The following is a 23,517-nucleotide window of genomic DNA, read 5'->3' on the forward strand; positions in this document are numbered from 1 at the left end:
GGTTTTTTTTTTTTTTTTTGGTGTGTGTGTGTGTGTGTGTGTGTGTGTGTGTGTGTGTGGATGGAACCTGAAGACATCCTCGGCATCCTTTGTAATTTGTTTTAAAATTGTGAGACAGCGTCACTCTAAGTTACTAAGTTGCCCAGGCTGGACTTGAGTGTTAGGATTACAGGCCTGTCCACCATGCTAGGGTACAGAGAAATCTTGTATTTGCTTTTCTGCTTTCTTTTACATGTTTGGGAGCTGAAAAATGACCGAACTGGCAATCCAGTTATTATTATCATTATCATTTACCAAAACAGCTAATAAAATTATTAACTCTGTAAATCTTTTGTGATGCCTAGTGTGGGCAAGGTGTAGCACAGAACGGCTGTTGTGGCACCTGGTAGAACTCTGACACCGGACTCCGGATGGCCGTGGAACCTAGGCAAAATCCCGTATATGTCCAGGCCAGTGATTTCACCTTCCACCTTCTGTTTTCGTTCAATCTTATTCTGAGCTGCTAAGTATTAAACTGCACAGTGTCTTGAAGGAGTGCACTGGACAGTTGATAAAAATTTGATGGTCTCTTCTTGGGTCACCAAGACTTGAAAGGATTGCTGGGAACTGTGACCCAGTCCAGATCTCCAGGACAGAGACCTCAAACTTGCCAGGGTACAGCTCTTTGCAGGGAAAAGAGGCAGGGGGCTCCAGAGAATTGGTAACAGAGACTTCTCCCCTGCAGTAAGTGCTCACATTAAGTTGACGTGAACAGTGACAAATGCAGCATGAAAGAAGGCAGCCTGATAGTGGGGATTGTTGCTTCTGGGACTTAAGAGTGATCAAGTGTGCCGGGGACTTAGCTCAGTGGCACTGTGCCTGCCTTGCAAGCACAAGGTCCAGAGGAGTTTGGACCCTGGTACCAAGACAAACACAAAAACCACGGGGGGTGGGGGGAGACTGATAAAGTGTTAGGTTCAATAACAGTGATGAGAATATATCTTCTCCTCCTTCCCTGGGCCTTGGCCCCGGGACTCCTACAATTGACTGTGGCGGATTTATGCATTTGGGAAGGGAGGTGCAGTGAAGTAACTTGGCAGCCCCCTGGGTAACACACATGGCCCGAGGGGACACCCAAACCTGTGGCTGGCGGGAGCTGCAGCCTGTGTATTCCTGCCCCAGGCCTACTTCAGGGCTTCGTAGACCTTGACCCACAGGTTCTGTCAAATACCACCTTGCTGGAAGACTGGACTATGGTTTCTGAGTGGAAAGAGTGGCACTCAAATTGAGAAAACATTTGGTTTGCCTCAGGCAACTGGATTTAGGGAAGAAAATGCTGGTCTCTCTTGCTCCTTTGCCTGGGGATTTGGACAGTATTTTGCCCTGAGGTTGAAAAGCATGCTTTTCTCCCACCCTAAGCCAAGTAGTTGTTTGTTGAATATTTCAGAGGGTGATGATGGTGTTTAAGAGCTGCCACAATCCCAGTATTTTGGTTGCAGAACACCCCTGTCCTTCCTGCCAAGTATGTTAGAGTTCAGGGGAAAAATGCATAATGGAGACAAATCAGAGAGCCTGTCCTAAGGCTGATCTTCCTCATTTCTGTGTGCTGATTGGGGCCCCACCTGGAGGTGTTCACACAGTCCTCTGCTAACCAGTGACTCCATACTGTTCTTTATGGACTTCAAACTTATTTTAGGGTTTAAAAATGTAAGTTAACTTTACCAGGACATAAAACACGTGTGTAGACTTTATATCCGCCCCCCCAAGTTGTATACTGACTTACTTTCTAGAAATAGGGATTTTAAAATTCTTATTATAATTATTGTTTGATATTGGGGATGAATCTAGGGCCTTTGCACCTATCTGCATTTTCACCACTTTAAATTTTTAAACTTTGAGACATGGTCTCACTAAGTCAGTATGTACTTAGACAACACTATTTAACCCAGAACCCTAGAGCTCTGTCAGTATAACAATTAGTAGTTTCTTGATTTCTAAAATTTTCAATCCTAAAATGGCAAGATTGATTGATTGATCAATCGATTTTTCAGTATCAGGGATAGAACTCAGGATCTTGCCCTTAGGAGTCAGGTGTGGTGTCCCTGAGCTAAATGCCTGACTCCCAAGATCTAAAGATACAGGAAAAATTAAAATACTGATGCTACCAGAGTACTAAGAATACTTCTCATTAAAACAGAGCACAAAGCAGACAAAATTAAAACTTCAGGCCCTTATTCTGAACTTACATGATCAAACCATCCCTCCTCAAAATCATAACAGTATGGTTTGTGGAATTTAGGAACAAAAGCCATTGCCACTTATATTTAACCTTGTATTTAAATAACTAGGAGAATAAATCACTATATACAGTGGAGCTGAATTATTCATGGGAAAGAGTGTTTCTGTCTGAATATAGCTTTTGTGATCATGGCTTATGTTCTGTGGAAATTAGTGGTATGTTGGATTGGGAGGCAAGATGCTGACTTACTTTTCGATATTTAGCAGGTCACCCCGTGTTCTCTGCTTAGAGAAACAACGAGAAAAACTGCTCTTTCTTTTGCCGGCATTTGTTTCTTTTTATATGAATCTCAGCTGAATTGAACAATTTCTTCACTCTACTCAAAACAATGCTCCTCGTTGTATTCACTTGGTTTACAACTTGAGGGCATCCAATTTTTATAAATACAGATCTGGGAATATCTTGAATGATTTATGCACAGAGTTGAGAGATTGGTCAAAAAGAACCCAAATCCATTGTGATTTACACTTTGTTTTAAGGTGAAATTGTCCTTTTTTTAGCTATCTGAAACTTTAACTATGCTAAAGGAAGAATGAGATGTAACTTACCTTTGCTTTAAAAGTTGAATAGATTTTATTAATTACGTTGCCTTACATTTCAAATTGCTTAAAGGATGATTATGCAGAAAACAAATACGCGAAGAACGAAGTCATGCCACTGTGTTTTTAATGCAGTGATAATCTTGATCCCAGGGTGAAGCCAGAGGGAATTATGTGTTTTCCCAATTCAGTTCCTGCTTTAAGAGATTGCGTTTAATCAGATGTGTGAGTTTAACCCCAGGTGGCATTCAGACAGCAGAATTAGTTCTAAGCAGTAGACTTCCATTTCCTTTTAATATGTGGGAAATCAAAATTGTTTTAAATTTCCTCTTATTAATTAAATTAATTGTCCCTGAGTTTAAAATAGAAGAACCTGAAAAGTGAGTTAGAAAATAGAAAAATCTTTGGATATAATCTTGTCATTCAACAAGTATTTATTGAGTTCTTCTTTAATAGCCCAGCCCTCTTTATGTGTACACAGAAACCACACATTTCTTTGTGTTTCCATTTTTCTTTATTTCTTTTCTTTTTCTGGACAACCTCATGACACGATTAGATATACAGGGTCTTATTTTTTTTTTCTTAGAGGATAAGTTAAATGTCCCAATAGACATATATGTTTCAGACAAACATTAAAAGTGTCTTGCCTTCAGTAGATCTTCAGAAAGTTCAGGGAATGAAAACATCTATAGGAAGATTATCCTGAAACCTTTGAGATTATCTTTCTTAGAATGATAAAGCAAGGCCAAAAAGAAAAATATCTTTCTGTAAACTGAAAAAAACCTTGTTGCTTATGAGTATTATTCCTAGTGGCGAGAATGAGCGGTCTGAAATTTAAATATTTAAAAATGCAACATCATATATTATTACTTATATTACAATATTAACATATTTATTAAATGTCACAGCATTTATATATTTATTGAATATTAATAGTTAATAGTAGAGTATTTAATTAAAATGTTTTAAATATTCAAATGTTAAAAAGCTTCCCAAATTTGTGCATATCAGTTGGACAGTTCTTTCCATTTGGCTTTGAGGGTTTTGCAGTCACCTCGCTCTTTGTATTGCTGTTTCATCATTGCTTTTAAATTCATGATTGCTTTGATTATAGACCAGTCATGTACCATTACAGTGTTGGTGATGTTCTTTACTAGTCTCACACAATGGATCTTGTAGCACCATGAGCACCACTAACTTCATTCAGTCCTCAACCCTTGCACTATGTCAAATGAATGCTCATATCTGCAGCCATATCCCAGGTTCTTGACCCATGTCAATAAATAGCTCATTTTTCTCTATCCATTTTAAGTGCAGCTACTGCATATTGTTGGTCCTGAAATTTAGGAAATAAAGTGGAGGAAATGATTCTTGGTGGCACATGCCTGTAATCCCAACAGGGATCAATAACACATTAAAAACAGAATAATATTTAAAACGCATTTATCCTTCAGTAATATTTTTACATGCTGTTCATTGCTAGCAACATTGTCATCCCCATGCTACCATCTATCTGGTACTGACATACAAAATATCTTATTAAACTTTGATAGGGTTAAGCCTAGATTTCTTGCTCCTTTCTGTCATCTCTTCTTATTTAAAATCTTCTGCCACCTTTCCTCTGCCTCTCCTAGGGATCATTTTATAATGTGTCAGCTGTTAGGTGTCATTGAACCTATGATTTTTTTTGGGGGGGTACTGGGGATTGAACTTGGGTCCTTGCGATTGCAATGCAGGTGGCAGAACCACTGAGCCAAACCCCCACCCAAAACCTATGATTCTTTGCCGCATAATTGAGAGGTCCAAATATGCATCAAAACCCCATTACTAAACAATGACTACCATCACAAGGCTGCCACCCTAGATCTGGGCAAGATGGTAATAAGGTCCCTTGTGTAGGCCCTCAGGGTTTGGAAAGCCTTACTCAATCCCTGTTTTATCTGTGTTTATCCCTATGATTTGGGGAGTTGATTCCCAGTCACTTGGAAACTGCCTGAGAGAGAGAGAGAGGTTGGTTATGATGTTCACTGCCATTCTGCGGCATCCAGAACATAACTGCCATTTAGTTGCTGTTCAATACCTGTTTTGGGAAATGTACAAAAATAAACAAAAGAGAGAACTGCAACACTCTGAAAAAAGAGATTGAAGAGAATATAAGAAAATGAAGACATCCCTTGTTTCTGGGTAGGAAGACTCAATATAGTGAAAATGGCCATACTTCCAAAACTTCTAAACAGATTCAACACAATCCCTATTGAAATCCCAACAGTGTATTTCACAGCAATAGAGAAAACAATCTAAAATTTTATTTGGTATCAGAAGAGACCTAGAATTGCAAAAGCCATTCTAGGCAACAGAGACGTGGCAGGAGGTATCACAATCCAAACTTGAAACTATACTACAATGTCACTGTGATAAAAACAGCATGGTACTGGCAAAGAAACAGATCTGAGGATCAGTGGAATAGATTAGAAGATGGAGAAACAAGTCCTGACATACTCAGCTACTCATCTTTGACAAAGGAACCAAGCCCCCTCTCTGGAGCATCTTTAATAAATGGTGTTGGAAAAGCTGGATTTCAAAACTGCCAAATATTAAAACTCTATCCTTATCTTTCACCATGCACTAAACTAAAATACAAGATATAAATAATAAAACAGAAACACTAAACTTGCTGGAAGATAAGTTAGGTGGAACTCTTAAAAATACCGGCATAGGAAAAGACTGTGAACAAATCCTCAGTAGCACAGGAACTAGCACAAAGAATCAACAATTGGGATGTCATCGTTTTAAAGAGTTTTTGCATTGCCAAAGAAATCACAGCAGAGCTAAGAGACAACTCACAATGTGGAAAAAAAATTTACCAGCTGTTCCTCAAAGTCAAATTTATAGAATATATAATGAAATAAAAAATCAAATCCCCAAATATAAAAACCCAATTAAAAAATGGGCATCTGAAAGAACCAGACATTTCTCAAAGAAGTAAAAGCAGCATATAATCATATGAAAAATTTTCCACATCATTGGTCATTCGAGAGATGCAGATGAAAACAACATTGAGATGCCAGCTCACCCCAGAAACAATGGCTGCTATCAAGATATCAACCAATAACAAATGCTGGTAGGGTTGTGGGGAGAGAAGAACCCTTCTTCATTGTTGGTGGGAGTGCAGACTGGTGCAACCACTGTGGAAATCAAAATTGGAGATATCTCAAACAACTAGGACTAAAATTCCCATTTGACTGAGGTATCCCTCTGCTAGGTATCTTCCCAAAAGAATTAGAAGAATCATACCTCAGTGATATATGCTCACTAATGTTTATAGCGGCACGGTTTGTAATAAGTAAAATTTGGAAACAGAGCAATTTCCCATCAACTGGAGACTGGATAAAGAAGATGTGGTTTTTTAAAAAATAAAATGGAGTACTACTTAGCCATAAAGAATGAGAAACTAGAGATATAGCTAAGTAGATGCACATTGAGGCCATACTCTTAAGTGAAATTAATAAGTCACATGTGTAAATATTGAAGTTTCTCTGGTGTGAAAATCTAAAAGTGTAAATAAAGATCAAAATGTATAATTGATATTGTATAACAGGAAGGAAAGATCTAAAAGAGTAGAGGAAATGGGAGGGGTAGGGGAAAGCTAAAAACGGAAAAGCAAAAATATGTGGAAAGGAAAAACATGGAAACGATGTTTTTGTAAACAGGGAAGGGTGGAGAGGGTGAAGGGAGGGCTGGGGAATGGGGAAAAATAAGAACCAAGATATTCATGTAGAGGTGCAAGGTCCCAATGATGAAATGTAATTGTATTGTATACCTGAAATGTACCAATAAACTTAATAGAGAAAAATAAATAAACAAAAGAACCTTGGCGAATAATTCTTGCTGCTTTAATTGGATGAAATGATATTTCCCCTTTATAATTATCTTTGTAGTGGAGGAGAAAAAAACAGGTAACAAATTAAAAATTAATTTTTAGTAGTGTGTAAAACATAGTTGGAAAGTTTAAGGGGAGAGGATTGACTTTAATTCTCTGGAACTGAATAATGTAGTGAAAAGAGTACTGCTCTGATTTTTCCAGTAAACAATGTATAGCAAGACTAAACTGATAATATTCATTTCTAAAATTTTGGCTTTCCAAGAAGGCCAACTAAACAGCAAATTTTATGGGAGGGTTAACTTTTTTGGTTTGGCCAGTATTGTCTCCTATAGTACTGCTCTAAAGCTTCATGCAGATTTATTTCACAACTTTCTTCTAAATGACCTTTCATAAATTATATGATTCCCCATATTTTTGACCAGATGTATTCTTTGATAGAAACCTTTGATGTCTGTAGTCATTAAATAGGTTTAAAATGCTGGTTCCAAGCAAATCAAATAAAAATTCATCATATGAAATATCGTACTTTATTTTGTTCACAAGTAGCTATCTGATTAGGTAGAATTCAATTACACTTTTCCCTTTCAAAAGAATGATTTAATGTCATTATTTAATAATTCAATTATGTTACTAAATAGAGCAAAATGTGAAGAAAATACTTTTGTCTAAACACATCTTTTACTATATTCACTGATTTTTTTTCATTGATTTCTTTTGAGGGGGAAAATAGAGGAACTTGAGGTAGAAGTGCTGGAACTGACCCCAGGACCTTGTGTTAGGCCAGTGCTTTACCACAAACATACAACCCTCCAGCCTTTCAGATTTTACTTTTAGACAGTCTCACTAAATTACCCAGACTGGCCCCGATCTTGCCTTACCTCTGCTTCAGCCACTGATTAATTAGATTACAGGCACGCACTACCACACTGGCAATTCTAATGCCTTTCCCAGAGCTTTAGAAAGTTTCTGAAATATGTTACCTTCCGATGTTAGACCTTGGGAGATGGATATCAATTCTAAAATGTCCTTAACTCAGATTTTTTTCTTTTAATCAAGGCAGCTCTATTTTGTTTTCAAAGTCAGAAAAGAACACAGTAGGGAAATATTTTCATGTTTTTTTCCCCAATTTAGTCAAAGATAATATAAAAAAGATGTAAAATATAAGAGTCAAAAATAGTTGCTGACAACTGCTTCACTCAAATCACTAAGTAAGATAATTTACTACCTGGCTTTCTAAATATTAATCTTGCATATTCTCAGAATTACTTAAAATTATTTATCAACCAGAACATCAGCCTCACCTCTTTATTGCTTTGAACAAATTTGTTATTCTTACTCACTCTAGAGAAAGGGACCATGTAGATAAAATGTTAAAGTTTCTAGAGTGTATATTGCATCTAGATTCCCTCAGTTTACAAATAAAAGAAGCCCACAAAGATCATGGAGGTGACTGGTGGCAAATCCAGGATAATGACTGAGTTCCCCGAATTCTAACTTCTTTTTGTTATCTTACTCAACTTTTCTCAATATTTAAGTCATATTTCAACATACATAAGGCCATCTAGGAGACTGTCTAGATCACTTTTTCTCATTACTATCTTCTAAGAAATGTTTTAATTTAAGAGTAGATTTTAAATTGTTGTTTGATTACATGATATAGTAACCAACCAAAGGAACATAATTTTATAAATTAATTCTTTATTTGGGTAACATTTCCTGTGTGTCATAAGTAGCAATGTTATTGGGTGTGGTAGCTCATAACTATAATCCCAGCATTCTGGGAGACTGAGGTAGGAGGGATTGCAGGTTGAAGCCCAATCTGGGCAATTTAGTAAGATCCTGCCTAACAACAACCAAAAATGGTACAGTGTCAAGCTGGGCATAGTAGCACATGCTATAGTAATCTGCAGTGAGTTTGAGGCCAGTCTGAGCTGCATATTAAATTCAAGACAACTCCAGACTACAGAGTGAGACCTTATCTCAAAAAGAGAAAAACAAAACAAAACAAAAAATGCCAATATCAAAAGGGCACGTAATAAAGATTTGCCTCTTATCCTTATTTGCAAGATACCTTTTTTTCACTCCATAAAGCAACTGGTGTTACCAGGTTTATTGTGTGATCATTTCAGAGACAAGTAAAAATTATAGTGTCCAGGGCTGGAGATTTAGCTCAGTGGTACCACACCTGCCTTGCAAATACAAGGTCCTGATTTCAGTCCCCGGTACCCCCCGCAAAATTCTAGTGTCTTTTGTTGACTGTTTCTTTTTTTTAACTTTGAACTATGTCACACATGAAGTAATACGTGGTTAACACATAAAGTCCATCTCATTCTTTTTTGTGGTTGTATTGCACTCTGTTGTATTATGTATTATTTTTATTTTCAGTCAAACTGGATAATAAAACTATGTAGGGGGGAAAAAAGACCAGTAATCTGCCTTCTTTCATTTTACAGCAAAAAAGAGGCCCACAAAGATTGCCTAGGTGACTAATGGCAAATCTAAATGACTAAGCTCTTCAAATCCAACTGCATGTGTAAATAAATAGGTAGGATGTGTGCCTAAAAGTAGAATTGCCTGTTTTGTCATTTTAGTAGATTTTGCCTGATTTGTACTCCATAGATTGTACAAATTTATATCCCCCTCACCATTAGTACATCTGTTTTCCGAGGCCATCACAAACAATGTTATCAACCCTTAGATTGTTTATAAATCTTAAAGATAAAAAGTGGTATCTTAATCAGTTTTAGTTTGCTTTTGTCTTCAAATGTGTATCGGTTTTTTTGTCAGTATAATGAGACATCCCACACAGGCTACTTGGAAAGAAAAAGATTTCTATAGCTCAGTCTTGGAAGATCAAAGTTGGAGATGTGTAGGTGGGGGCAGAGAGGGAAGAGGCAGGGTATGGGGTGCGGGGTGGGACTGGCTTATCATGGTGGGAGCTCAAGTAGGAATAAGAAGAAAATACAGAGAAAGCAGAGACAGAGAAGAGGGTCACTAAGGTCCCACAATCGTCTTCAAGGTGTGCCCCTCTCACTGACCTAGGGACCTCCTCTTAAAGGTTCTACCATCTCTCCAAACTGCCACCCTGGGAACTGCAACCCAGGGGCAGGGCAGAAACCATATTTAAACCACAGCAGTATTCATACGGACAAAGACATTTTTATGTGTTTAAACTTGATTTACCTTTCTGAAGATGTTTATACTTCTGTACTTTACCCATTTTCCTGTTAAACTTTTCACTTACTAATTATAGAAACTTCTTATATAATAGAGCAGTAGCTTTTTGTCTGAGGTGGGAGCTGTAAACTTTGCACTGTTGGTCTTTTACTTTGATTTTGACTTGCTTGGTAGATGAATTTATAAATCTTGCAAAATCTACTTGTAAATTCATGTTCTGTTTTGGTAAGCATCTTCTCTAAGATGATTTTTGTAAATACAGGGGCCATATTTCTTACGGTATGTTTATGGTTTTATTTATTTATTTTTGTGGTATTGGGGATCGAATGAAGGGCAATTGCACTGAGCTATATTCCCAGCCATTTCTATTTTTCCTTTTCAGACGGTCTTGCTTAGTAGCTAAATTGCCCAGGCTGGGCTCAAGCTTGAGGTCCTTCTGCCTCAGCTTTCCAGGCTCTAGTCAGTAGTCTGTTATTTGTCAGCAAAGTCATTTTAATAATTTCCAAGCACAATTAAAAGCTAGTCTAAAGGTGTCTGGACCTTAATATAGTTTCCTATTCTCTGGTCCAACTTAGAAACTACCATATAAAGCGTGTTCTCTCAAACAGGATTTCTATGAATTAGGGCTCCCTTCTCATTCTCCCTACAGCCAAAGAGCTGGCCTTACAGGCATGCACCACCACAAGAGGTTTTTACATTCAAATATTTGACTCATTTGAAATTGATCTTGATCTAATTCAGGAGAATGTCTTGACTTTCTTTTCCCATTGACAGTTGTTCATTCCAGCAACACAGACAATTAAGTAATCTTTTTTCTTATTGATTTAGGAAAGCACTATTTTTATATACCATCTTTTTATATATTTTGGGTTAATTTCTTTACCTTTTATTTCATTTTATAGGTATACCTGTAGACATTTGCTACCAGTATATGCTCTAATTATTAGCTGTAATATAGTTATAAAAGAATTGATTTCTTCCTTAGCAAAACACATTTTAAGAGTAACTATAATTTGCTTCCCATTTATATTTCTGCAATAATTTATGTAGTCAATATTCATATGATAACATCTTGTTTTTCTCCAGTTGTCAATCAATTGGCTGCCCCATGTGTAATATTAGAAAATTGGAAAATTTAAAAATAACTATATACATTTAGCTGAGATTTTGAGGGGCAGGCTTCCCATAATTACCATAATGAGATCTGACAAAAGAGGACATCTTTGAACAAAAGCTTCTAAGGAGCAATGGTGAGGGATTCCATTGGACTGCGGAGCAGAAGGGTTCTGTGAGGACAGGAAGGGCGTGTCCGTAAAGCCTGGTGACAAGTGCACACTGAAATCAGTGGAAGAGAGATGTGATCTCGCAGGTCCTGTCATTTCACTCTCTGGTTCACGGCAGTTCCTCGATGCGTAGGAAATGAAACTGAAGAAAGTTAAGCTAGCGAGGGAAATCACACGATTTTTCTCTTCTCCAGGGCAGACTGTAGTTGTATGAAAACGATTTTTTTAAGTGTCATTTCCTTGCAATGGGCTTCTTGGCAAGAAATCAAATCTGCATAATGCATTACCTCTGAATTTTTCTTGAACTCAAGGGTAGACATATGGACAATAGTTTAAAAATACAAATATGATCTTTCCAGTCATAGAAACCTTCTCATCCAAGAGGTGCTTTTCTTGTTCTCCAAAAAATACACAGAGACAGACTCATACTCATAAAGCCCCAAAGCAAAATACATAGTATTTGACACTAAAAAAACATCTCCCCAGACTTTTTTTGAGTACTGCAGCTCTGTGATCAGACGGAGTGATGTGCAGTCAAATCCAGATGCCAAGTGGTTCTGCCATCTTCAAGGCACCGAGCCCTATAACTAAGCCTCTGTGTTTGGTAAAATTACAGCAGAGATGCTGTTTGCTAAGAGATTTTATTTTAGAACCTACAGTTTGTCTAGGAAAATGGCTGTCACTTGGTTTGCTCCCATACTCATCCCATCTGTCTATGTGTATGAGTCCAGGGAGATGTGCATGTTTGTGTCAGTGCAGGGACAAGTGTCCACTACCACTGCGTTGTAGACTGCCCTGATCGGTGCAGGAGTTTATTTGTGTAGTCCATGCCGGTGACATTTGATACTTTCTGGTTTGTGCACCCATATGTGTTGGTAGTTTGGGATTTATGAAGGCTCCTTTGGGAAAGGACATTGCCTCTGTAAGATTGGTTTTGAGAAGAGTTCTGCCTAAACAGAACTGCAGACTTCTTTTATCAAACATGCAAATATGAGCTTTATTGGGATGAGATTTGCTGATGATAATACAAGATAAGGACTGCAAATACAAGTTGCATAATCAAACATATCATGAATGACTTAAATAGTACAGTCACAGGGATATGTCAGATATCACTGAAGGAGATAATTATATTTTTATGAAGTGGAGAATGGAAAATACTTGCTAGATTTCCCTGGTAAAATGCGAGTCCTTCAAAATTAAAGGCAATTCTTAGTATATCTATGTATTTCCAGCACAGCGCCTGGCACTTAATTCTTAATGAATAAATAAGGGAATGAAACTCATTTTTAAGAAACTCATTTTTAGAAAATGAAACTCATTTTTTAGAACCTAAAGAGATTAAAATCTTTCTTGGAAACAGATAATGTATATGCATGCCCATACTTGCTGCTGTACTTTGATTGAAAAGGGTACTTTAGTGTTCTTTTCCTCCAGCAATCCTTGAATTGATTAGTCAGGAGAGGTACTGAAATCTGTCTGTACGGAACTATAGCGGTGGATTACAAAGTCTCTCCCGAACCCGGTTTTTAATTCCTGTGTAGAAAGTAGGGACAAATGGCTGAATAAAACATCTCAGAACATTGTGACTAAATTTACTATCACTAGGAGAAATCAATCAAAGAATTATCTAAGAACAAATTAAAGAATTCTCCCAGGGCTGCTACTGCCTTTGGGACACCTTCAAACTAGATCATGCTGATTGATTTTTATATTTCCAAGACAATGACCTGTTCTTAAAAACAAACAAACAAACAAACAAACAAACTCCACATTTAGCTCTACCATAAAGGTATAAATTCTATACTAAACTTGAGTTTCCTAGTCACTTTGTTTAGGACCAGGTTGTGGTTAAATGGTAGGATTTTTCTCAAAGGTGGCAGGTGTGAGTTTCAGAGCAGTTAAGAAGCTTGTGGCTCAGGAAATTGAGTGCCTTCTCCAATTTTGTGCCAGAGATGGTACAAAGGCTTCAGGTTTCTGATTCCCTGAATAGTGCTTTCCTGCCACACTTTGGATTATAGAAAGCCATTTTTAAAAAAAATATGTGCTCCTAAAACATTTGGTCCCAAGTTGTTTTTTAAATTTGATATATGTTCCCAAAACATTTAAAATTTTGATGTATTGACATCAGGGACACATTGTTTCAAAGCCAGCCTGTCTTTGTATATAAAGTTTTCCTAGAACACAGTCATACCAATTCATTTATGTGCTGTCTCTGTTACTGTGCTGCAGTGGTAGAATGACTCATTGCATTGGTGACCATAATGACTTGCAAAAGCCTGACATATTTAGTATTTGAACAGAAAAGTTTGCCAAGCCTTGGTATAAAGAATGGTGAGATACCTTAAAAATTAACATTGCCATGCTCTCTGAAGAAGCTAAAAACCTAGCTTGTTGTTGAGAGATAAAAAATATCTGGCTCTGAAAGACTAAGCTACGTGCTTGGGTTGAAAATGAAAAGGTCTGGGGTTTCTAGGGAATCCCTGAGCTTCTAGACTGAGAGATTTTAGTTGCCACAATGAAGCCAGTGACTTAACTCACATTAACTCCGAATGGGAAATGCTTTAGACTGTCATTTATGTTATGTTCACTCTGATGGAACTCGAACACTCAGCAAATGTTCACCCTCTTGGCAGGTGGAATGGATCCAACAGCAAGTAGTGAAGAAACGGACAAAGAGGGATTATGACCTCAGCCGTGCCCAGTCTACCTACTTCAATGATCCCAAGTGGCCCAGCATGTGGTACATGGTAAGTTAGGCCTGGGCTAGAGCCCTGCCATCCTGTCCTGCGTCATCCTGACTTAAGTTGTATGGAGACAGTCTTTTGGCACTGGAGGCACAAAAATAGTAACCTGAGATGTGTTTCGATCACAAGATTCACTGTATAAGATTAGCTAATGGCCTATAATGTTTTGTGGATTTAAAAAAATAAAACTAGCTCTTTGGCTGTAAGGAGAATGAGAAGGGAGCTCTAATTCATAGAAATCTTGCTTGAGAGAACACGCTTTATATGGTAGTTTCTAAGTTGGACCAGAGAATAGAAAACTATATTACTGTCCAGACACCTTTAGACTAGCTTTTAATTGTGCTTGGAAATTATTAAAATGACTTTGCTGACAAATAACAGACTACTGACTATGTCATGTAATGTGTACCCTCTCCCTGTGAGTACTATTTTTTAAACATAGACCAGAAAAATAGTAGAAAAATGTGTCATTCATAATTAGTTCAGTGGCTCAAGTGAAAGATATTTCAGTGAGAGAGACTTGCTTAATATGTTGGGAAGAGTGATCTACCAGTTCATTTGACACTACCTCCTTTGGAAATACGCATCTCTAGTCTTAGGTTGTGACTTCATAATTACTGAGAAGTAGATTAATATACATTACTTTCACTTTGCTTCTGTTGTGGTACTGAGGACTGAGTCCAGGGAGCACAGAGCTACATCCCCATCCCCTTTTATTTTTTATTTTAAAACAAAGTCTTGCAAAGTTGCCTAGGCTGGCCTTGAACTTGTGATCCTCCTGCCTCAACTTGCTAAGTGGCTGAGGTTACAGGCTTTTGCCATCAGTTCCTAGCATACTGCTTATGCTTAATCATGAAATTCAGATGCCATCAATTTGATCTACAAAACATTCTTTACGTTTTCTTGAACATTTTTATTGCTGAATACTGCCAAAGTATTTTCTACTCCAATACTGCTTTTTCTGTAATCCCAGTTCTTGATTTGCTACAAAATGTCTACAAACTGATGAAAAAAAAGACATGAATCCATAGTATTTCCAACATCTTCTCTACCTTTTTCCGGTTCCTAGCCTTTCATTTATCCTCTTCAGGGCCCTCTCCCTGCCCTTCTCTGCCTGTGCTCTGCTCTCCTCTTTTACCCAACGCTGAGTTCTCCAGAAGCCCCCCACCCCGCCCTGTCTTAGCCCTTCTGCTGGTACCCAGGCCTGCATCTGTGTTGTTCATGGCATTCATCACTTGGCACTTCTTAATCTAGTTATTAAGACTGTTTCAAATCTCTTCTGGATGGGGGAGGGCACCTTTTGAAGATAGGCTCTACATTTTGATTTTTTTAAACAATGCAAACAGTCTCTGCTTCTTTGGAGGTGGGCTACTGCATTGGATATGATTCCCGATCCCTTCTTTCTTGGTCTTATCTAGAAGTAGGAGGCTGTGAAATATTTTAGTCTCCGAACACAGTTTTACACAGAAAGCTCTGTCGTGTCTAAGGAGGCAAAGAAAGAAGACATAAAGCTAAGCACAAGGCGAGGTGGGAATCAAGATACATTTAAGAAGGATTCACCTAAGGGGACAATGAGACACATGACAGCTTATTAAAACCAAGAAGGAGTGAGCCACAAGGGAAGGCATTGGAGCAAGTGTTGGCGGGAGCCAAGCAGTTTTGTCTGTCTGCACTGACAAAATGATAAGAATATAATGGGATTAAGAAAGACGGGGGCAAAAGTGCCTCTAAAGCCCTGTTTTTGACCAGGATGAAGGACACTTTCCTTGCCTTTCATTTCTTCTCAGGAGAAAGCCGAGCTGCTGTCTGTGCGTGTCCCGCTGGAGGGTGGAAATGTGTGGGAGCTTTCCTTGGTCCTCTTCTCATGCTACCAGGGCGAGCTGGACCCCAGGAGCCAAGCCCACGGCATTAGCACCTTGGCCTGGCCAGTGGCTGCCTCCCAAAGAATCGCTTGTTTCACTGGAACTGAGCTTTGCTTGGTTCATTTAAAATGTTGGGAAGGTTTTCAACACTTATTTGATGATGATAATTCAAATAGGTAACATATATTGAGCACTTACTCTAGGCAATGTACTAAGTACTTTGAGTATTTTTCTGGTTCAGTGCAAACAAGAGTGAGTGTTAACGTTGGCCCCGTTTGTATGAGTGAGGGACCTGAGCCCCATGAAGCGTAGGTCACCCCTCCAGAAGCCGCACAGCACAGATGCTAAAGAAGACAGGTTGATGCCAGAGTCCACCAGAGGAGCACAGTGTCCTATTCCTACCTTTCTGCTACTTACAGCGCTCTCTGGAAGACACTAATACTGCCCATAGGAAGCTCTGTTTGTACAGAGTTGACTAAGTTACAAGGTGAGATGGCAGGTGCCCAAGTGGGACGAGCACCATGTCTTTAGGAAACCAAAGTGCTTGAAGGATTCCTACTTAAATGGTTACTTGTCTCCTAACAAAAGGTTGAGAAATAGGTTTCATGCCTTGTGTTTGTCTGTCCAGAATAGCACGAAAGAATGAGAGCTGGGACTCCCAAATCTGTAAACCTGGATTCAAAATGTATTAGTTGTCTATTTCTGGGTAATAAAAACTGTGGGGTGGTGAATTTTATTTCAGTACTGGGTATTGAACCCAGGACTTTTGTACTGAATTACATCTCCAGCTCTTTTTATTTTGAGACAGGCTCTGGTCTCCCAGAGTGCTGGATTACTGATGTGTGATACCACGCCTGCCTTCAACTTAATTTTCAGAAGAGTATAGAGGGTTATGTGTGCTAGGAGGCAAGGAACTTTGAGGCTAACTGTCACAGCTTAAAGCAGTTTTGCATGAGAAACCTCTAGCAACATGCTAGATTGATGCTAGAATACCTTCAATAAATCATCATTGTTATCATTTTTCTTTGACTGCTTAATTGTAACACATGCTGTTGTGTTTTTAATCTGTTGTTTTAATTGCTACTAGTCACAGAAAGGGAAGATGCTCTTTTGGAGCACTCACAGCAGAGGCATGGTACTCATTTCTCTCTTCTTCCTTTTCCAGAGCCCTGGGCCCTGATGTGGTTTCTGAGGGTTGTTGGTTGAGTCTCCATAGGCCCTGTCTCCAGCTTGTTAGCCTGGGCTTGCTCTCGTCGTTCCATATTTATCACAGGAGAATGGAGATTAAATAATGGCATGAAGTGTGCCTGGGTGTCTCTTTTAATTAATTTGAAAGCTTTCCCCATGTCACTCCTCCCCTTGGAAACTGATGTGCAAAACCCTTATGTCTAGCCTTGAAGCTTGGGCGATGTATTCAGGGAAATATACATTTATGAGAGTTTGCTATGAACAGGATGGCTGTATAATTACTCTTCAGTCTTGTCATGCTGTGCTCCAGGAATTGGAGGGCCCAATTCTAGAAATACAACTCACTTCTCATTGCATTGACAAGCTTCTCCTTCTATTCTTTATCACACCATGCAGGGGGAGTTTAGGAAGACATGGTTTGTGCCTCCGAAGATCAGTGAGGCAGAGACAAAGGAGGCACCAAAGGAGCCTGTTGGGCAAGAGATGCTTCTCTAAAAGCTTCTGGAATCATCCAGCCACTGTACATTTGGCTGTGGTGTTTGTTTGCAGGTTGGATCATTTATGTTTTGGAATGAATGGGGGCCCAGGCAATGGGATTGCATCTGAAATATCTGGGTAATTTCAACGTGCAGTACGTGGTGAATGTTCAATAAATGTTAATTGCATAAACGAATGAGCAAATCTGTGATAACCTCTACAGTGGAGAAATAGTTGTTCACATTTACTAAGTGTTTAGTATGTGCAAAGCATCTTACCAAACTCCTTTTATGTATTATCTTATTGCCAACGTTCCAGTGAATTAGAAAGTATTATTGTCTTCATTTTTTGGATGAGGAAATTAAAGCCTAGAGAGGTTAAGTAACTTGCAGAAGGTCTCCTCCTTCATCGTGGGCAGACCTTAATTATTCTGCACCCAGAAACCCGGGATTACATTGTCTATCTACATCTGGGATTCTTAAGCTAATGAGCATCTGAATCACTTGTTTTTTTTTTTTTTTAAGGTATGGGGGTTGAACTTGGGTCCTTGAGCTTGCCAGGTAGGCGGCGGAACCACTGAGCTAAATCCTCACCCCCCCCCGCTTAAAAGATTGCTGCTTGTCCTCTAACTCTCAACCCTCCCAGAGTCTGGGAATTTGCGTTTTTAGCATGTTCCCCATTGATGCTGATGGTGGGGTACAGGAACCCCTTGGAGAATTCACCGTTTTGCCAGGTTGTATGAGGAGAGCTTGCCTTTGTCTCTCAATTACCAGACAGAAAAAGAAGAGCTTTCAAACTTACAGGCCATTTTAAAGCACAGTTAGCCGATTTAACTTTTTCTTGATCTCACTGTAACTTTTTTTTTTCCTGACGTTTTCTACTTAAGAAGCTGGCAGCTTTGGCATGGAAGATATTTTCACTTTACCTGCATTGATAGGAACTGTCCTTGGCTTATATACTTTTTTCAAGCCTCTCCAGCAACAAAGGACATCTGGTAGGAAAGGTCATGAAGATTTGGCCTAGCCTTTGGGAACTCGATGTACTAGAACTGGCTTTAACGTACTTCACTAATGCAGTGGACCATTTTCACACTACTAAAGAAAATCCAGTTTGACTCCAGAGACAACTAGGTATATTAAGAATCTTCCCGAAAAACCTGAGAATGTCAATACAGCTAGATCATTAATTTGCTATTTTATTTATTTACTAATTTATTTTTGGTACTGGGGATTGAAATATTTAAAAAGTTATTATTATTAAATGTTTAAGACACGCAGGAAGTTTAAAGAGTACCACAAATGCCTGTGTGTGTGCAGGTGCAGCATAACCCATATAATTGGAGTCACCTGTGATTCTGATCTTTCTAGCCACCCTTCATCCCTCTAGAGCCATCTCAGATGATAAGTTTGAAATACAGTGTGGCAATTCTTCCTTATGGGCAGAAGCTTCTCTTTGTGAGAGGGGTTACTCAGTTGAAGGTAGATTTACCTTCATTTAAATTGCTGTTAAGTACATGTTTGTTCATGGATTTCAGTAGTAGGGCTATTGATGAACAGTCTCAAGAAGACCACGTGGAAATGAAACTTAGATAAAAATGTTAGTTTAATAGAAAAGCTTTTATTGCTTTATTTCTGTATTTTATTGCTTAAGGAAATTGGTATACCATTCTACAATATTTCTTATATAATGCTTAAGATCTAATAACAATTTTAGAGAAGCCCATAGGAAATAACTTAAAAAATATGTTTTTCTACCTTCTGGAAGGCAAGCTCAGTTCAAAAGAAAAAAAAAAAGTTAGAAAAGAATAAGGGAAAGGTTGGTCAGTGGGTGGGCACTAAATTATAGTTAGAAGAAGGAAGTTCTCCTATTACCTTGTGAAATGATTGCAGATAACGTGTTCTATATTTCTGAAAAGCTAGAAGAAAGGGTCTGGAATGTTTCTGCCACAAAGAAATGGCAAGTGTTTGAGGTTGTATTGAAATATCATGTGGTACTCCATAGATATGTACAATTTTCATATGTTAATTAAAAAATAAAGTGGACAATAATTTGAAGTAGAGAAAGAGAAGTAGTAAAGAAATGCTCAGATTTTGCTCTTTGACTCTCGGTCTAGTAATGAGTGTCACTGGTACTCTTGACCGGCCATCTTAGTGCAGAACTTTGTGTGATGGATATGGGGTGGCCTGGTTAATATGCATCATTTAAAGGCAGCCTACCAAATGGGCTTTTTTTATACAGTACCTCAGATTTCATCAAAGCTCTCTGGGTGGTTTTCTTCTGAGGAGAAAAAAAATCATATTTGTCAATCTGCAGAGTGAAAATCAGCTGAGTTCAGTTATATGTGTGAGGCATATTTGCCAAAAACGATGAACTAGCTAGGATAGTAATTGTGAAAAATGATTCTAAGCCACATCATTCTTTCTCAGCCAACTGGATGGTGTTCAGTACTCCAAGAGTTTGAGGCACTGCTGTTTCTGTGGTTGGCACACATTTTCCTAGTGATTTATACTGTCATTTGACTCTAATAAAATCTGGTGGAGCCTGTGGCATTATTGTCCTGGCAGCTTGGAAATCATCCTTTTAAGGTACCTCATTTAACTGTTTTAATTGAAAATGCAACATGGTGGAAATCTGCAACCATGTGGCACATTCTGATGCAAACAAGCAAGAGGTCTTCTGAGAAAGGACAGATTCCAGCTGGGCAGTAAATGGTGTACTTGTGGGAAGTACTGGGATTTGAGTCATACTTCGGGGGCATTAGTACTCACTACTAGCTAGTTGTAAGGCCTCTAGAATGGTATTTTACTTCTCCCAACCTCAATTCATTTGAAAAAGGGGGAAATCTGTCTGAATTGATGGTTTCTTTAGATCATCCCTGTTTGAAATTCTAATTTCTTATGGCAAGTTGACCTGGACATTGGGTCCAAGGAGATAACTACCATAAAGAGACCCTTATCTTAATCTCCAGCTAACAGCTACCCCATAAACTTTTGACTTCTCTGTACCATGTGTCCATTGCTTTGCTGCTTCAAACTCAATGTGTGCCTGTGTTGGAGGTCCCCCAGACCACCCACAAATTCAGTAAATCACTAGAAGGGCTGATGTGACTCATCATGAGTCATACTCATATGCGTGCTTTATGTCAGTGAAAGAACACAAAGCAGAATCAGCAGAGAGAAAAGGCACATGGGATGAAGCCCAAAGGAAACCAGGCTCAAGCTTACAAGAGTCTGTTCTCACTGAAGTCCCACAGAAAGCACTGAATACCCCAGCACTGTATTGTGACAGCACAAGTGAATTGCTGTTTACCTGGGATGCTCAGGTTAACGTTGGTAAGACAGTCACATAGGAACCCAGAAAGCAAGTATTCCAGCGAAGGTCACATTGTTTGCTTAAACAGTTTGGGTGCAAGGAGCCATTCTTATCAGAGAATAGCGGGACCCCTCCCAAAATCCAGGTTCTTAGATGCCAGTCACAGGCTAATCTTGTAGGTGAGGTTTTCAAAGGATGTCCAGCCTGCAGCATCAAATTCTTTTCTGTGATTCCTCCAGCCAAATCTGTGGTCTTTCCCCTTAGATCTGTCCATTTTCACTGTTTTTTTCTCTCAGGAATTCAGATGTCATCTTTGACTCTCCTTGAGAGCTCCAACTACCAAGTTAAAGACATCCTACCTCTTAAATCAGCTGACATCCCTTCTTCACCATCACTGTCTCTGTCTAAATCACCATTTTTCAACCTACTATAGTCATTTATCTGCCTTCCAGTTTCTACTTTTGAATTCTACCCATCTTTTCATCTATGCAGTACCCAGAGTGAATATTAAAACTCCAAAGCAACCAACCAAACAAAGAAAATATTTCTCCATTTAGTTACTTATTTAAGCTTAGTACTTAAGAATAACTTTCCACTGTTTTGACAATGCCTGTATCCAGACCAATGCCTTTAAGACCTTATGTAGATCATTAGCCCATTTTCTCATTGTTGAGACAGTGTACCTGACACTAATGAATTAAAAGAGGGAATGTTTTGGCTCATAGTTTCAGAGAATTCAGTCCATAATTGTCTGGGTCCAAGGTAGACATAGCATAGTGGAAGGGCCTGGACAAAGAAAGCTGCTCAGTCCATTGCAGCCAGGAAGCAGAAATAGGAAGGAGCCGGGAACAGCAGTTTACCTGCTAGGTCTCCTGTCACCAGTGGCCCACCTCTTCCACCACCTCACGCCCCAATGGCACATTCACCCATGAACTTATCAGTGTGTTAATCATCTGATGAGTACAGCTCCTCCATGATACAGTCACTTTCCAAAAGCCGCACTGCTGACCCATGAATGAGATGAGACTGTGGGGAAACATTTTAGGTCTAAATTCTAACACGTCTTGTCCCCTACCCATCTCTCCAAATGTATTGCACAAAACTTTCTGCCTTCAGCTTAAAGGCTACATGTTTCTTTCTAGAAGCCATCAAGTGCGCCCCCGCCATGGGTCCTTTACATATGCTGGCCCACTGTGTGCCCTGGTTAATTCTGTCACTCTCGTAGATTGTCATAATGACTTCCAGTAGTCTTCCTTAAGTAGCCAGATCCCTTGTTGCATTTACCAAATCCCTGTGCATATCACTTTAGTTTGTATTTATTAGCACAATTAAAAATTTCCATCTGTGAGATTGTGTGATAACTACCCTTTCTATTAAATAAATTCCATTAGAGTATAGGAACCAGGCAGGAAAAGCATCATGGAATCTTCACTGCCTAGGATGATTCCTAACATAGAGGACCCTATAATATTTGTTGAACGAATGTTTGGATCAGTGAGGCATGAATAAATAACAGAATATTTGTGCTAATGTTTGTACTGTACTGCACATTAGTTATATTAACTTTCATAAGCTTCTACTAAGAAAAGAAATCAGGATTTTAAGGTTTTTTGTTTGCCTTTGAGGAAATTATGCCTTTGTAATTTTATTTGAAAGTGCTTTTTTTGATATCTTGAATTTGCTATTGTGTTCGTGAGGTGACCTTATCATTTGTTTCTTATACCCGGAGCATTTACATGTGTCTTGCTCTGCCCCAAATCACAGAACACTATTTTTTTTTAACCCAGTTTCCGTGTGGTGGTAGAATTTGCAGAATACATATAAATGTTAATGCTACTTCAACAAGATTCATACATACATTCAAACACAACATCCAGCTTTCTTTGATCTTGTCCCTTTCCCAGTGATGGATGGCTTCTCTAGGTAAAGAAAGTTAACTGTTTTTATAGTGTGCTTCTTCCATTGGTTTTTCTACCCATTATTTCTTTTAGCAGAGATGTTAATAATCATGTCCAGTGGTTTATGAAGGTCCACCCCCCATTATGGCATTTTGAGACCTCAGTCAGTTTCTTGAAGAGCTTGAATCTATGGGACTGTCAAATACTGGTCCAAACGTATGGAGGGGGCCAAACACAGAATGATTGACTTGAAATAATAGTTCCTCCTTTTTAAAAACTTTGTATTTACACAGTGAATAAAGTAACACAAAATAAAGGTACTCATAAGTGGTAGTCCCTAGAAAAAGCAGATGTGTATCTCAGGTAGGGTCAATATGTATCTATCGGTTGGGAAATCTCAACCCAGTCAGAGTGCTTATGAGGTACATATTTTTGTTCACACATTCAGTCACTCATTCATTCATTTATATTAAACAAGGATTTATTTTCTCCTGGCACCTACAGTGTTCCTAATACCTGGAATAAAATAGCAAGTATGATGACCATGTTACCCACATTCATAAAATTTAGGGGGAACGTTTTATGGATAGGGTCTGAGTCATTTTATTCACTTTGCCCAATCAATTAATGCTAGCCCATGAAGTATATACAGCAGAACCTTAATCAGGACTCACCAATTAACTTTAGATCATTGGTGTGATTGGGGTTTCATTGCCCCACAGGATGGGTGTGATGAAAGTGGGCCTATTAGGAATGTTAAGTGAATCTATAAATAACTATGGTGGTCAGAATGCTTCCAGAATGATTCAGTTAATGACTCAATTAGAAAAAAATCCACTTTTGATAACATCCAGTCCTGCCAGGGAAAATTGT

The 23,517-nt window shown here is 38.6% G+C and overlaps 1 protein-coding gene across 2 annotated transcripts in view; it reads left to right on the top strand.

The window, feature by feature from the left end:
- Pcsk5 (proprotein convertase subtilisin/kexin type 5) overlaps window positions 1–23,517 on the top strand; it is a 410,777-nt gene that overhangs the window by 74,206 nt on the left and 313,054 nt on the right. For both annotated transcript variants that reach the window (XM_033757658.1, XM_019207714.1), the window contains exon 3: window positions 13,797–13,910. In XM_033757658.1, coding sequence (XP_033613549.1) covers window positions 13,797–13,910 — 114 coding nt within the window. The remainder of the gene's footprint in view (window positions 1–13,796; window positions 13,911–23,517) is intronic.

Source organism: Fukomys damarensis, unplaced genomic scaffold, assembly GCF_012274545.1.
Source record: "Fukomys damarensis isolate Sample0158 unplaced genomic scaffold, DMR_v1.0_HiC HiC_scaffold_31, whole genome shotgun sequence".
Classification (NCBI taxonomy): Eukaryota; Metazoa; Chordata; class Mammalia; order Rodentia; family Bathyergidae; genus Fukomys; species Fukomys damarensis.